The sequence below is a fragment of the Myotis myotis genome, unplaced genomic scaffold (genome assembly GCF_014108235.1).
Source record: "Myotis myotis isolate mMyoMyo1 unplaced genomic scaffold, mMyoMyo1.p scaffold_m19_p_18, whole genome shotgun sequence".
In the NCBI taxonomy this organism is placed as follows: domain Eukaryota; kingdom Metazoa; phylum Chordata; class Mammalia; order Chiroptera; family Vespertilionidae; genus Myotis; species Myotis myotis.
In genome coordinates, this window is record NW_023416322.1 from 12,899,572 (window position 1) to 12,916,461 (window position 16,890).

Below are 16,890 nucleotides of genomic sequence, written 5' to 3' on the forward strand. Positions count from 1 at the left end.
GGCAACACAGGCATTGTATCACGTCCTGTTACTCAGTACTAGGAAAGACGAGGGAGGGCTGTAATATTGTTCTTTCTCTTATGGAAACATTTTCCTTGGAGTTATTTTTTAAAGTTATTGAGCTCCTTATTTGCTATTTCCGAAGACTGGGTTGTGTAAATGACAGCAGGAGCAAGTGAACCATTATCAAGGCAGGATGTTAGTGTGGAAGAATTTTGAGGCACTACCGCAGATAAAATTTGCTTTCCTTGTCTGTGTGTGTGTATTGGAGAGAGGTTTTTCTCTTCTGGTGACTTAAAAGTGATAGCCTCATTGTTTGTAAAAATCTATTTGCTATTGAATTACGTCTGTCACTTGCATTAGGAAGCCACAGTACTTTCTGTGGTTTTGATTTGTTTCTCATAATTCAGCCCTGCATTTTGATCATTTGTATAGAATGAACTGGCGAAAGCGATCGCTGGGCGGCCTCCAGTCATTCTCTGGATCAGCATTTGTGATGTTTCTTGGGCCAATGACCCCTTTATATTCTTAAAAATTATTGAGGACCCCAAAGAGCTTTTGTTTTTATGAGTTGTATCTATTGATATGCATCATATTAGAAGTTAAAGCTGAGGAGAGTTTTAATTATTTTTATCAATTTACTTATTAAAACAACAAGCCTATGACATGTTAATACAAATAACATTTTAATTAAAAATTATACTTATTAAAACAAAAAATTTAGTGAGAAGAGTGACATTGTTTTACAGTTTTGGAACATCACTAATGACTGGCATAGAAGAAAGGGACAGCTGGGTTCTCACATCTGCTTCTGCATTCAGTCTGTCATGTAGTCGCTGAAGACTCCAGTGTTCTTTTGTGAGCAAATAAAAGTGAGAGGTTAGCCCTAGCCGGTTTGGCTCTGTGGATAGAGCAGCGGCCTGTTCCGGGTTCGATACCGGTCAAGGGCACGTGCCTGCATTGCAGGCTCAATCCCCAGTGGGGGGCATGCAGGAGGCAGCCAATCGATGATTCTCTCTCATCATTGATGTTTCTATCTCTCTCTCCCTCTCCCTTCCTCTCTGAAATCAATAAAAAAAATATTCTTTTTAAAAGTGAGAGGTTAAATATCTACTTACTCTTGTTATAAAAATAGTTTTGACCTTGAGAATCCATTGGAAAGTTCTCAGGGATCTTAATTTTTCTGAGCCTTGTTTTTCTTTCAAATATTTTTTTTTTTAATATATTTTATTGATTTTTTACAGAGAGGAAGGGAGAGAGATAGAGAGTTAGAAACATCGATGAGAGAGAAACATCGATCAGCTGCCTCCTGCACATCTCCCACTGGGGATGTGCCCGCAACCCAGGTACATGCCCTTGACCGGAATCAAACCTGGGACCCTTCAGTCCGCAGGCCGACACTCTATCCACTGAGCCAAACCGGTTTCGGCTCTTTCACTTATTAAATAGGAATAATAGTGTTTACCTCCTAGAGTTATTATAAGATTAAATAAGGTAAAATTTGTAAATTACAATGCTTTGCCTGTCATAGCTACTGAGAAAATGTTCACCCTCTGCCCTCCCCTGTTCTAACCTCTGTGCACAATTGCTTACATATTTTCCCCTTAGTATTTTTCTTAATTTGATATTGGTAGTTTGTTAATAAGATAGGGTAGTTCCCTTGCATAGACTATTAATTAATTAACGAAAAGTAATATAGTAAAAATCCTTTTTATACTTCTTCTTACAGGTATAGAATTAAAAACCAGTAGTATTTGAAGGGAAACTAATTATCTTGCTGCTGTTATAGCTTTGGAGTGGGAAAAAATATCATTATATTTAAAGCAAGTGGTTTGATTTTTCTTTTTTTCTGGAAGAGTCTTTGCTTCGGCATGCTTCTTCCAATGCATAATGCATTTACAGAACGATTTAAAAAACCACCATGCGAAATACTAATATCGAGCTCAGAAATAGCAACATTTAGGCAAATGTTAAATTCACATTCCAAGTGGTTGATATTTTGAGAAGAGAAGATTTCATTATTGCACCGTGTAGGGACAAGGAGATAGAAAATGGCATTTTTCAGAAAACTGCAGCGGAGCCTGCCCTCCGTGTCCTCCCTGGTGGACACAATCAGTAACGCTGTGGACGACCTGACCACAGCTGTCGGGGAGGTCAGCTATGCTTTGAGCGACGCAGTGACTGAACAGGTGACAAGCATGATGAATGGCTTTCACCCAGAGGAGGAAAGCGCTTCAGCAGCAGAAGCGGTGGATACTTCTGAACAAGAAGACGCCATGTCACCAGAAGTCTCCAGAAACACCGATTGTCAGGAAATGCCATCCAGGGTAGAGCCCACAGCAAATCCAAGGAATTGTTACACGACTTCAGTTTCACAAAGGCAAGATCAAGGAACAAATGAAGAAAGACCGTTTACACATATTAATGATAGGCAGCAGATGCTATCAAAATGTCAAGAAACCAAGAATGCTGGGAATTCTGTGGAAGGCCATGTGAGTGATGGTGGGATATCAGTTGTCGAGCAGAATGCAAGGACTGGATCTCTTTGCCAAGAGCTTAGACCTACAGACAGGTATAGAAACATTGGGTTAGGAATTTCTAGTAATGGTAAGAATGATTTAAAGGAGGTAAGGTATGAAGAAAAGAGAGAAAAACATTTAGAGAAAGCTGAAAACCATATTAAAAGTAAAGGGTCGAAAGGAAATGAGTGTTCAGGAAATGAGAACTCTCCAAAAGATATTTTGGCGAGCGATAGACATGCGATACGGAAATCCATTATGAAAGAAGACAGACATCTAGCACCATCAACTAGCTCTAAAGGTAAATTACATGGAAAAATCAAAGAACATATACAAGCAACAAAATGCTACAAAGGGAAAGGAGACGTAAAAGCAAAGAAAAGTGAAGCCGTTTCTGCCAAGAAAGGAAAAGCAAAGAGTAAAGATGAAAAATATTCTAAGATAATACCAGGAAAAGGTGAGGTCTCCTACTGTGGGTTTGAGTGATAAAATTTCTCTTGAGTTTTGAAATTAGGAAAATATCATCCAAATTTCTGAACTTTCCTACACATGCCTCTATATCTGTTTTGAGACTTTCTTTATTCTTCTTACTGGGAGACATTTTTAAAGTCATTCATTTTTTTCCTCTCACAATCATTTCAAAGAACAATACACTAAGTGTTGCCTCTGGTCCCTGCATTATTTGGCCAGTTTTCAACAACCTTAAGTTTTTAAAATGTCTGTTGTTTTCTTACAACCAGAAACTCCATGGCTTTCTTAAGTATGAAAGCTTTAGTTGGAGTTTATTTTTAGTTGCATTTACATTTTTTAAAAAATTTTTGTAACTAACGCCAAAGTTCTTTGTACAGTGTTGCTCTTCAAGTCCACCCTAGTAGGTACCTATATCAAGTGTTTTATATTTTCCTTTGGGAACAATAGATTTTATTTTTTTGAGTCACATGCTTCAGGATATGTGTCTGTTCGGTTAGCCATACATGTCCATACAGTGAGTATACATAAACTAGTATTACTTATGAGTTCTCTATAGAATTAAGATTCCAATTAAACATTTATAATTTTCCACCACAATATGTATAACAATTTTCAAAACCATTATCCAATAGTTATGTGGTTTTGGTTGCAGAATTGCTTCAGAATCCTGTAATTCTTTCTGTTAATACCATAATCATTTCCACTTATTGCTGGTCTGATCACAAGGCCAAAAGTACACTGGTTCTCATTTATAAAATATGTACCTAGAACTTTTCAATAAATTTAGATTCTCATAAAATAACAAAATATGAGTAAGAGTAGAAATGAGGAAGACTTTTTCAGTTCTGCATGACTTTATATGGAATAAGGATCTGCTATTTATCAATTATATGAATGTTTTTTTAAATGATATAATAGAGGCTGATCCAGGATGAATGAGCTAACTGAAAAGAACCACCAGTTTTTGGAAATACTGTTAGCCTTTCACATCTATGGATTTCATAATTGTGGATTCAGCCCACCACAGATTGAAAAAACCCCATATATATATATATATATATATATATATATATATATATATATATATATATATATATGAATGATGTTACTTTGTCGCTGATGTGTGCTATGTAGTTAGGCCTGTGATGGTTGCATCTGTAGTGAACCTATACAGACACTTTTTTCTTCTTATTAATCCCTAAACAACACAATATATCAAGTATTTACATAGCATTTACATTGTATTGGGTATGATAAGTAATCTAGAGATTATTTATTTTGCAGCATATTATCCCTTTATTTTTTAATTTTTCCTTTTTTCTTTATCGATTAAGGTATGATTTAAAGTATATAGCAGGATGTACATAAGGGACTTGACCATCCTTGGATTTTGGTATCTGCAGAAAGTTCTAGAACCAATCCCCTGTGGATACCAAAGGTCAACTCTATGTCCATTTTGGAATCTACTCTTCTAGTAGCCTTTTGAATGTTAGACTCGGAGGTTTGTGGTAGCCTTGCTATTATTACATGAAGTGGCAGAAATAAAGAAAGACATACATATTAAGTAGAATAGTTTACATGTTATTTTGTTCATAAAATAACACTAGGGTGCTCTCTAGTAATAAATACTTGACAAGTAGCAGTACAGCGTTTTAAGTTTTGTCTTGATTTGTTTTCATTAAGAAGCATTCTGGTACCTAAAGAAACCAAATACCTTTCAAATATTCTAGATTACAATCAGCACTAAACTTAAACAGGTTATATTCTAAAAATCCTTTTAAAACTTAATCCCATAGTTTATCTCTTCATGTAGCCAAATTGTGATATTACTAGTTCCTATGTACTTGGTTCTGACGTAGAGCTTATCAGGTACAAAAAGAGGAGGGAGAGTTTCCTTCTCTCTTTCTGAATGCAGGGCTACTTTAGGCAATATTTTATAACATGTGAAGTGTGACTGTGGAATTTCTAGTTGTTGTCCTCAGTACCTTAACTTCACCACCATGATATCCCCAAAAGTCTGAAAGCTCTGAAACGGAAGTCACAATGCCTAGGTTCTAGACCAGATCTGCCATCATCCTGTCACCGCCCAATAGAACTGCCTGCAAGGATGGAAAAGTTTTGCTTATCCATATAAGAACCACTGTCTCCCATGGCTACTGAACAATTAAAATGTGGTTAGTAGCACTGTTGAACTGGATTTTAAATTTTATTTTTAATTGTTTAAATAGCTGCATGTGGCTAGTGACTACAAGTTGGGCAATGCAAAAACGTTGGCCATAGTTTTACCCTTTTGTGATTTTATTTTGTTGGATTAAAAAGCGGGACTTAAACCAGGTGACACCTAAGCTTCCTTACCTCTGACTCTAAACATTCCGTTCCTATCCCACATTGTAAAATTACTTATTCTGCGCCTCCCCACTTGGATTTCAGACCTTGATTTCTTTAGTACAGATCATCTCAACTGAGTATATAGAGAAAAATATCTAGACTGACCTCACAAATTCTACCTTCTGTGGTCTCTTCATCTTCCTAGAGTTGATTTATAATTCTAGGAAGGTTGCATCTTAGTTTAAATGCATCTTAGCATGCTGCAGTTTTAAAAGTTTTACCTAGTGCTTTTAAAAATAATAAAGAATTTATACCACCTAAAATTTTTATATTAAATATAGGTATATGTAAGAAAAACTTTTCCTAGTAATTTCACCATTTGCAGATAATAAGTGTTAAGTTTTTGTATATTTTTCCGCACATTTTTGTATGTGTATATAAATATATACTGCATGTATGTGTGTATTTACTGCATGTAAGAGAGTGTATGTGTATACATATATATATGTTTAAATATATATATTTAAAATGAAACTATGAATATACCTTCTATTTTATAACCTTAGTTATTTTTTCCCTGTGAGTTCTTGTAAGTTGACTTCATTTTCATTCACTGCAAAGTATATCATTGCATCGATAGATCATAATTTACTTAACCAAGGCCCAGTGATGGATGCTTAGGTTTTATTTTATTTTTTGTTGTGTTTTTTTTTTTCACTATTAAACACAATGCACTGAGTTGTCACCTATTATTTTCCTAGGCTGAATTCTTAGAAATGGAATTGATAAATTCTTAGAAATGGATCAAATACTATACAGATTTAAAAGTTTAATATGTATTACCAAATTGTTCTCTAGAAAAGTTCTACCAACTATAATTTTACTAATAATACAGGGTGGGCAAAAGTAGGCTTACAGTTGTAATACAAATAATAAAATAGTAATAAGTAACACTCTGCCCGTGTGGCTCAGTTGGCCCATACACCAAAAGGTTGCGAGTTTGAACCCCATCAGGGAGTGTACAGGAGGCAACTGATCGATGCTTCTCTCTCTCTCTCTCTCTCTCTCTCTCTCTCTCTCTCTCTCTCTCTCTCTCTCTCTCTCTCTCCCACTCTCTAAAATCAATAAAAAAACATATTTTCGGGTGAGAATTAAAAATAAATAAACTCTGTTCTTTAGATGTCTGTTTCACATATACACAACTATAAACCTACCTTTGCCCACTCCTGTATATGTCTGCCCGTTTGTTTCATTCCTAGTATAAGAATTACCAATTTTGAAAATTTCAGCTAAGATGATAATATCTTTTGTAACATGAATTCTGAATCATGTCTATATGTTTAGGCAATACCTATAACATCCTTTGTATACTATTGATTCTTTAGAAAAATTGTGTAAAATGATGGGCCCTATTATTTTCTTTATGTGTAACATTGTAGGGAAATCCCCGTGATTAACATTATTTATGTAATTGGAGTATACAAATGAATCTTATTCTATTGAAGCATTAAATCTAGCCCTAGCCAGTTTGGCTCATTGGATAGAGTGTCAGCCTGCAGACTGAAAGGTCCTGGGTTTGATTCCAGTCAAGAACACATGCCTGGGTTGCGGGCTCGATTCCCAGTGGGAGGCGTGCAGGAGGCAACCCATCAATGAATCTCTCCATTATTGATGTTTCTATCTCTCTCTCTCCCTTCCTCTCTGAAATCAATAAAAATACATTTTAAAAACTCCATAAAATCTAAATCTTAGGCTTTAAAAAAAAAGTCTTGGGCTTTTTAAGTGAAAAGTTTATACTTCTCTAAAGCTGAAAATTTAGATTGTGTATTTGTTTATATGTGTTTATATATTTGTGTGTATATGGATATATATGACACATATACATGTGTATATTGTATATGTATACATATACGTGTGTGTGTATATATATATAAAACTATAACAAATTCATCATCCTTTATTGCATTAAAATTTTGATTTGCTCTCCTTGTTGCAAATAGATAATTCCTACATGGACAGAGATGAGCACGGTTCATCCTCTGAAAGTGAAGATGAAGCACTCGGTAAATACCACGAGGCCTTATCCCGAACACACAATTCCAGGCTCCCATTGGCTGATTCTAGACAGAAGAACTATACTTGGGAAACAAGACAAAAATACAGCCCTCTATCTGCAGAGTATGATGGATACAGCAGCGAAGCATCAATAGATGAAGGTAAGATCAGTTTTTTTTTTAGATGACACACTATAGTGTTAGATAATTTGTGCCTAAAACTCTCGGCATTGGTGGCTGCACAATCAACAAGAGATCGCAGGTACAGTAGAGTCACATGTCTGGGAATATAACTTATTCAAATGTATATCTTTGGGCTCAAGCTGAAAACCAGAACACCCAAAACAAAACACTAAATAATTTAAATACAGTAGTAACTCTAGCTCTTTTTCCACAATGAGCATATGGCTAGCAAGCATGACGCGAAAGACGGGGATACGCTGTTCTCTCAGGCGGAATGCTTCCCGAGTACCTGCTCCAGGACTGACACAGTCTAAGTTTCTCAGAGTGTTGACTGTGATGCCCGTGTGTAAATGTGCGCTTTCCTTCAATGTGGCCTCCAGGCGTGAGCCAAATACTCCATGTGGCACCAGCAGAGGAAATGGTGATGTTTGCTCCGCGCGGGAGGAAAAACTGTCGAGATGGGTTTATTGAGAGCCGGTACTGTATTATACTGTGCTTGCAGGGTGATTTAAGGACTTTTCACAGATTATTTTGTCTCTAATTGATTTTTGCCTCATGTACTGACATAGACTTTAGAACTATGTAGAAGACATAAGCCCACTGTCACATGTTTTTACATTTTTCTACAAGAGAAATAAGAGGTTTTAACAATTAAAGCATATTGATTTCCACATCTAAGTAAGTTCATGTGCTTGTTATATGACTATTCGTATATAATTATTATCTTTATACCCAGATCTAAAGAAAAGAGCAGTATATCTTAGCGTTTTTATTATTATGACCAAACCATCCTCAATTTTGTAGTTGTGGTTGGTGTTTTAGGGCCTATTCCAATTGATGACTTAAAGTCTTACCCCAGCACATACTATAGTCAGAAGAGCTGCATCATCTTTTTTTTTTTTTTGTATTTGGCTTAATGCTAACTAAAGATTGATAAACCTTTTTACTTCTGCTAGTAACCAGGTATAGTAAGAACCCAATCGAATACTGAGTGATTACTATATAGAAAAATCATTTTGAGATGCTAGGGAAGAAACAGAGCATATTAGACATGGACTGTGCCCTCATAGATATCATTCTAGTGATGACGAAAATAAGACGTGTGTTCACAAAGGTAACGAAGTAATGCAAAGCAGTAAAGCCAGCCCCCAGCTTGTTTACACCCCTGGCACGTGGATAGCAGAGCAGAAAGAGAAGTTTGAATCCTGACCCTCTTTCACATCCCGGCTCTATGACTTAACATATTCACTATGAAACCATGGGCACTGCAGTTAATTGTTTATAGGTTTGTTTTATTGTCTCTGAAGTATGGATAATACCTCTGTGATCGGGTTGTCATGAACGCTGAAGGACATGTGTGGTCGTTTTCAGCACAGCGTCCAGCTGCCAACAGGTAAGCGATCAGTAAATGGTTGCTACCAGTGAGAGTGGTGAAAGCGGAGATGATAGTAGTCATGAGCAAGTCCGAGTTTGTAATCCGTGACCCTCAACACGTCCCTTTTTGTAGCTTCAGTTTGGGATTTGTCTTTTTCCCTATTTATTTCTCCTTCTTCGCATCCCCTACACGTCTTGGTTGCTTCTTCCGTGTGGTCCTGTTATCTTAGCGTGGCTCTGCGTCTGTGGCAGAGCAGTGAGGAGAGGGCCATAACCTCAGTGGCTCTTCTGTTCTTGCCGAAACCACTGGAGCTGGCAAATATTCTATCTAAACATGTAGGACCCATCTTTACTTTCCTACCACGACTGCCCTCAATTATTTGATAAAACATCCAGGGTCGATGGATTTTAGGCACTCTGAAATGAGATGTATCTATTTCATAAACATTTGTTGAAGTCTTTTTATGTGCCATCCTAAGGACTGTGGATGAAATAGGAATAAAACGAGCTTCTTTCAAAGAGCCATGGACTGGAGGGGGAACACCATGAGTACATGTGTACTGCAGTGTGATGAGAGGTCTGTTGCTTTCATGAACAAAGTCCCGTGGGAACACAGAGCAGGAGGTGACTCAGACTTTGTTTGGGAGGTGGGCACATGGGGATGTCTAATGCAGTCTTCACGGAAGAGGTGAGCTGGACTTGAGAGGAAACTGTCTCAACACCATGGAATAGTGATTGAGTGAAAGCAGTAGAGAGTGTCCTGCAGGGTCTAATTCAGGGTCTGGGCTTAGATGGGCAGGTGATAGGATTGAATGCTCAGGGGACTGGGCATTGTCTCATGGGAAATACAGAGGAGGTTTTTAAGCTGGACAGTGTTCTGCGTCTCTGGATCTATTTTGTTGATCAGTTTATTTTGTCCTTATGCTACAGCCACGTGCCCTGCCCGTATTTGGTGGTGGCTCTTGGGCCCCAAAGAAAGAAGAGGGAAGTAGATACCTGGGGACACTGGCAGTGTGCCCCAAATCCCACACTGGTGTATGCATTCTTGCTCGTGTCTGTGTGTGATTCTGTGAGCTTGGCAGAAGACAGAAATATACTGGGTTGTTATGGAATACACTTGCAGAGGTGGATGTGGGGAGTAATGAGGAAGAGAGGGGAGACTTAAATAAAAAAGGGAATGAACACCAAAGAGTGCAGACAAGCTAAACGAAAGAAATAAAATCTCTACATAATCTTATTATGTTTGTGTTTCATATAAATTACGTTTGTATGTGATGTATGATGAAATTTAAAAATTAGGAAAAAATACCAGCATGCACCATGTATGTTAAGTAGCATTTTCCCCTTAATGTGACGGGTTCTGGGAGATTAGAAATTATTGTTTAGGAAAATTCTGTACATCTCTAAGCTCCAGGGATAAGATAACAAGAGAGATAGGTGCCTCTTTTTTTTTTTTTGCGTTATGTTTACAAATGAGCACAATGAATAACAATTGGCAGTATGAAACATTACAAATTCACATTTTGAGAATAGGAATACACTGGAGATATTGCTTAGAAAGAATCTTAATCACTAACATGATCATTTCATCTGACTAGTAACTAACCGACTTCTCTAAAGAGATTAAAGTAACAATTAGGTATTTGAGTAAGTAAAGTGTTGATTATTTCACAAATCATTTCTTTGGCAGTTTGCTGTGATGATTGTTGAGATGTAGAAAGAGAGTGTGAGTCAGCACATCATTCAGTTGTGCTGCTGATAATGCTTTGGAAACTGCTGGAACATACAGATGGTTGACATTAGTAATGTTTTTGACCTTACAATGTAATTACTATGTGCTTACAGTAAACAAAGGCAAACAAAAAATGTTCAGTAAAATTACAATGGCTGCATTTTATACTTTATCAAAAACGTACAGTTTGTAGTTATTCTCTACATCAAAATTTTGCTCTTTTTGGTACATTTTGTTCCTTTTGACATGATTGAAGTGGTTGATCAATACTAAAGCTTTGTACTAACATGAAAAGGAGTTCCTTGGTATTTTAAAATGTGTAGATGGTGCCCATCTAAGTAACTTTAATACATTTCCCTCCTTACAAACTCATTAACTGCTATTATATTTTGTTTTCTGCTAACTTCAGTATCAAATGTCAAACATAATTTACACATGCAAAACTACTAATAGTGAGAAATAGCATTTTGAATAAGAAATCTGCTTTTCTGTGGGAGTAAATGTCGAATACCTGAGTGAATAGATTATTGTGTTCCTTAAAAAAAAAAAAATCCACCCTAATTTAAAATTTGTGCATATTCAGTTGAATAAATTGACATTGGTAATTGTCTTAAAATTTAACTAGTTATCCTACTTGGATTTTTTATTGAATTTGTTGGGATGGCCTTCCTTGGTTAATAAAATTATATAGGTTTCAGGTGTACAATTCTATAATACATCATCTGTATATTGTATTGTGTGTTCACCACACAAAGTCAAGTTTCCTTCCATCACCATTTAAGCCCCCTTTATCCTCTCCTGCCTCTCCCAACCCCAGTTCCCTCTGATAATCAATGTACTGTTGTCTGTGTCTATGTGTTGGTGTTGGTGGTGGTGTGTGTGTGTGTTTGCTTAACTCTCCACCTTTTTCCCCAGCTCCTAACTCTCACCCCTCTGACAGCGCCTCTGTATCCATGAGTCTGTTTCTATTTTGTCCGTCTATTTTATTCATTCAATTCCACATATAAGTGAAATCCTGTGGTATTTGTCTTTCTGTGACTGGCTTATTCCAGAATCGATCATTTTTAAAGTAGTCAGCTTTCTTTTGGTGAGGAATGGTATTTAGAAACCAAGCTCTAGAAGTGCTTGTTACCACTGGCTGTCATTGCTGCCAGGCTCTCTCAGTGGACACAGTCCATTCTGATATCACTGATTCGAATCCAGCATCCCCGGGCTCTTCCCCTCCTTTCCCTGTTCTGAGTTTATACCTCCTCTCAATGCAGTAAGAGCTGTGGTTCCCAACAACATCCCCGTATTTATTTATTTGCCCCGTCCACATTACACACAAAACAGTTTGGGAGTTGCCACACAAATACTACTTTGAACACTAAACTTCTTAAATAAATTTCAAGAATTGTTTGCATTCTATTATCCTTAGACTACATCCCAGTAAGGGTGTATAAGTAATGTGTCCAAAAGTTACCTGATTAGTTCTTTTTATTTTCTTCATTGTAGTTATGTACTTATTTGGTATAAATATAGTTCAGTTCATATTTTTGTTTCATCCAGTGCTGGGTTTGTTTTCCATCTTTTCAATTTATAAAGCATTAACATAGTTTAAAAATAAAAGGTATCGTCAGGTAAATCCCATTTTCTTTATTTCCTCCACTTCATTCCCACTTATCTGTGTAGGTAACCACTTTCATTCATTTCTGGTTTATCCTTCCTGTGTTTTGTTTTGCAAAAATAAGAATGCACTCTTTTATTTCCCCTTTGTTGTTATATAAAAAGGTAGTATACTATGTATAAGTATGTGTTTATGTATAAATGTGTGTGTGTATATATATATATATATATATTTTTTTTTTTCTTTTTCATCTTTCTTTTGAACTTAGATATCTTGGCAATCACTCCATATGAGGTCATAGCGATCTTCCTTTTTTTCATCTACAGTTTACACTCTTGAATAAGTATGAAGCTTATTCAACCAATCTCCTACATATAGAGGAAATACTTCTCAGACTACTTTCTGTAGAATATTAATGTCAAATTTCTTTGAAAGACTAGCCTTATATCTGTTACTTTGTTTTCTTTATACTTGAGCCCGATGCGCAAAATCGTGCAAGGCCTCCCCCCGTTCCCTCCCGCCCCCCCCCCCCCCACCACTGTGGGCCTCTGCCTCAGTGCCCGCCCACCATGGCTTCGTCCGGAAGGTCATCTGGAAGGATGTCCCGAAGGGGACGTCCACTCTAATTAGCATATTATGCTTTTATTATTATAGAAGATAGAATTGAGCCTGTTAACTATATCTTCACTGTTTTCAGCAGGTTATTGAACTTTCTTGTTGTCTGCTCTGTATGTTAACTTTTGGACTCTTGCGTTTATATAGTCAAATTTCTTGGATTGGTGTTCTGAAGCGAAATCCATCTGGAGCATCTTGCTTTCAAACAAATTACTAACGATGACTTACTGAATTTCTTTCAAGCTCTTGTCTATTAAATTACTCTTAAAGAGCAATTTTTTAAAACTCTTAATTACAAAATTTTCAGTATATTCAGGCCCCCACCATGGTAAACTGTTTGAGGCCAATTTTAAGTATTAAAAGCTCTCTCTGCACAGAAACAATGGCATTCTTAGGGATTTGATAAATAATAAAGAGCTGGCAGGAAGCATTGTAAATGGTTAGGGATCCATTCAACAGATTAATAGGAACTTAACAAGGTATGTTAAATAATTCTACTTGTCTTTCAAAAGTTTGTTTTTCCCCTTTTATAAAATTTAATTTATCATGTGTTATCTTGAAGTTTTAGGCGTGTTATTAAATGACAAGGTCATTCTGCTGTATTCTCTACATTTTCTTATGATTTCCAGTATTTTAGTTTTATATGATATCTGCTACATGTCTACAAGTTTTCTACTTTCATTTATTTACATGTAAATACATAGCCCTGATTAAAGAAGGCCAAATTACACCAACATGTGGAAATTTGATATCTATACTTATAGACAAAAACATTTTTACTGAACTTTAATTGGCTGTATATACAAGATATGAGCATATTGTAAGGAACGCTTTACAGTGAATCACTAACTCATGCCCTAGTATATTCTGAAATGTCTGAGACAGAGACAGAAAACTAGCTTTTTGGAGAAAATTAACTTCTTTCTGCTGAGTCCCAGAAGCAGCAGGTGGTCGTGTGTGGCTGGAAGAGTAAAACAGGAGACTGAAAAGTTAACTTGGTGGAGATCATTTAGGTCTAAGCTGCTGGGCTAAGCAATTTGCATCTTTGGCAATGAAGAGCCATTAGATACAGTGGTTCTCAACCTTCTGGCCCTTTAAATACAGTTCCTCATGTTGTGACCCAACCATAAAATTATTTTCGTTGCTACTTCATAACTGTAATGTTGCTACTGTTATGAATCGTAATGTAAATATCTGATATGCAGGATGGTCTTAGGCGACCCCTGTGAAAGGGTTGTTCGACCGCTAAAGGGGTCGCGACCCACAGGTTGAGAACTGCTGCATTAGAAGGTTTTTAAATGGGAGCATTACATGACCTGACATTTGTTGGAGGAAGGTAACACTATCCGTCTATAATGGATTGGAGAGGTGAGAAATTAGGAGATAAGTTAACTGTTTAGGCAAGAAATTGTTATAGTTTAGTTTAGCAATAATAGGAGTCTCACTCAAGTAGCTAAATGGAACAGTTCCTAGCACCCATTAGGCAGTTCTGTGGATTGTGTCTGTAGAGTGAGTGCCTAGATGTTCAGCTTCTACCAATCTCATTAAAACCTAAAGCCCTTCACCATCTTTCTAACCCCAGTCTTACGAACACCTTTTAGTTCTTATGAAAGTAATTCGTGTAAATAAAAGTACAGAAGACATCAACAGCCTTAAGGCTTGCTTCCTCACTTTGGTGTGGAATATATCTTCCAGAAGTTTCCAGAGAAGTATTGTTATGGAGGGGAGCCCCGTGAAGTGCCGTGCTTACGAAAGTCCCTTTATTCTAACTTCCTAGCTGATTAATGGTTTGGCCATTGTCCTCTCCCTGGAGTGTTGCTGGAAGAAGCCTATTTCATTTTAGCTGGGCATTTTTAGATGTTTTATTTTCCCTGGAAATTGTAGAATATTTTCCTCCCGTATGTTATAAAATGTTGTGATGATACAAGTATAGCCTGTGAGGCCCTACTGGGTTTCAGAAGAACCCTCCATTACCCGTCCTCTTTTTGGCGTGTGGTGTATGCTTGACTGCGAGCACCCTGGGAACTGGTCCTGAAAGGTGGCTGAGCACCACGCCGCTCATCGCACTGGTTTGCACCTGATGGTCTGTTCTCAGTATGCCCCCCCCCCCCCCCCCCCCGCCTGCCGTCCCTCAGTGGGCCGCTGGGAGCTTAGCATGGAGGACACAGTTGGGGCAGGGTGCTGTCAGTGGCTTATTGTTCAGGCACAGACCTCGCCCAGGTGAGCTCCGTGGCGTGCGTGGGTTTGTTTCTCATCATAGTCTGACTTAGTCAGGAGATGGACACACTGTGGATGCACTTATTTCAAATTCATCCTCGATTGCTATTATCTGTGACATAATTAACTTTTCTGAGTCTACTTTGTTGAAAAACGGAGTTTATAAACTTGGAATGATCTTTTTTAAAAAAGTGGAAACAACTGTGTTTTTATTGACATTTTATTAGTCAAGAAGGCAAAGCAGCTCTTTCCTCCCCCTATCAGAATGTTACTCTTAAAATTTTAAATTGAGTCCCCAGCTACCCTCGTCACTTCACCTCTGACAAACCTTTTAGAAACCGTCCTAAACAGGTCGTCTCTCTTCTTATAGGACATGTAGGAACACCATATAAATAAGCTTTTTTTTAATGCTCTTCTAACCAAGTATTTTGCCCTTTTGCCTAAGACTAAGCTGGATTTTGATAAAAGTTCTATAATTATACAGGTTCTGTAATTAGACAACATTTGCTTATTTTAAAATCACTTAAAATATTGACATAAATTAAACCGAAGCCATATTTTCATAAGCTTATGTTCTTTAAAGTACACTGGACGGCATTATATTACAAAAGTTGTACTGAAATATTTCCAACATTAAGCCTCATGGAGTGTATGTCTCCCAAGAGCTTGCAGTGAAACCATGAGTAAAGGAAATAGGCTATGAAATTAGATGAGGATGGGACCAACTAAAAGCTAGTTCAGACCCCAAAAATATCCCACAATATTTTTCAACCTGTGCTCCAGGAATGAGTCCTATAGATTGTGGGTATCAGTTTGCTCTGGGAATAAGATAAAATGAGGGGTGGGGAATAAAAATGAGAATACAGGGGAGAAGCAGGGGGTAAGAGATCAACCAAAGGACTTACATGCATGCACATAAGCATAACCAATGGACACAGACAGTAGGGGGATGAGGGCATGTGCTGGGGGTCAGGCGCAGGCAGGGAGAGGTCAGTGGGGAAGAAGAGACATATGTAATACTGTCAACAGTAAAGAATTTAAATAAATAAAACAAACAAGGAGAATACAGATGTAGCTCCTTATCTATTCTTTTATTGGCTTAAAAAATTTAGATTTTATTTGAACAAAAGGTCCCGTCACTAGGAAGTTTTTTATTGAAAGCTATTAATAGTATTGAGGGTTGAAATCCAGATATTGAAAACAAGCTTGAGCATAAAGTATGTAAATATCTAAGGTAAGCTTTCCTTGTTCTCCTATTGTTTAACACCTTCTCCAGTTAGCCAGTCTCTTCATTGTTCCCTGTGGTCATCATGGTTACTCCTGACTTTGTACCTTCCTTGATATTGTACCGTAATGTGGCACATCAGAGTCTCTGCCTATTTAGCTCCGTATTTCAAGGCCAAAGTTCGGGCCAGCTTCTGCCATGAAAGTTCTCATTTACACGCGCGCACATTGGTTTTTCTGTTTTCCGAATTTCTGTAGCTCTCGATGAAATTGCTTTGGGTTGTTCTTTTGTTGCATGCAATGATTTATTGCACTTCACTTCTGTGTGAATTTTCACTTTCTCACAGAGTGTTCCCTTACAAACGTAGTAACTCAGTTTTTATATTCAATTGAAATGAAGTCATGAATCTGATTTTCTTAGTTACAAGCTGTTTCCCTCATTATCCTGAAGCATTAATGTTGTTAATGATTTATATTTTGGACTTCTTGAGTCTGATTCTTTAACATGCTTTTTGCTCTTTCTGCTTTTACATTCTTCTTGATTTGCCCACAGAATGGGAGAAATAA

At 37.2% G+C, this 16,890-nt stretch overlaps 1 protein-coding gene across 1 annotated transcript in view; it reads left to right on the top strand.

Annotated features, from left to right (window-relative positions):
• The first annotated feature begins 2,051 nt into the window (after nt 1-2,051).
• SYT14 (synaptotagmin 14) overlaps nt 2,052-16,890 on the top strand; it is an 85,847-nt gene continuing 71,008 nt past the window's right edge. Inside the window, exons 1-2 of the mRNA XM_036344720.1 lie at nt 2,052-2,976; nt 7,319-7,534. Coding sequence (XP_036200613.1) covers nt 2,052-2,976; nt 7,319-7,534 — 1,141 coding nt within the window. The remainder of the gene's footprint in view (nt 2,977-7,318; nt 7,535-16,890) is intronic.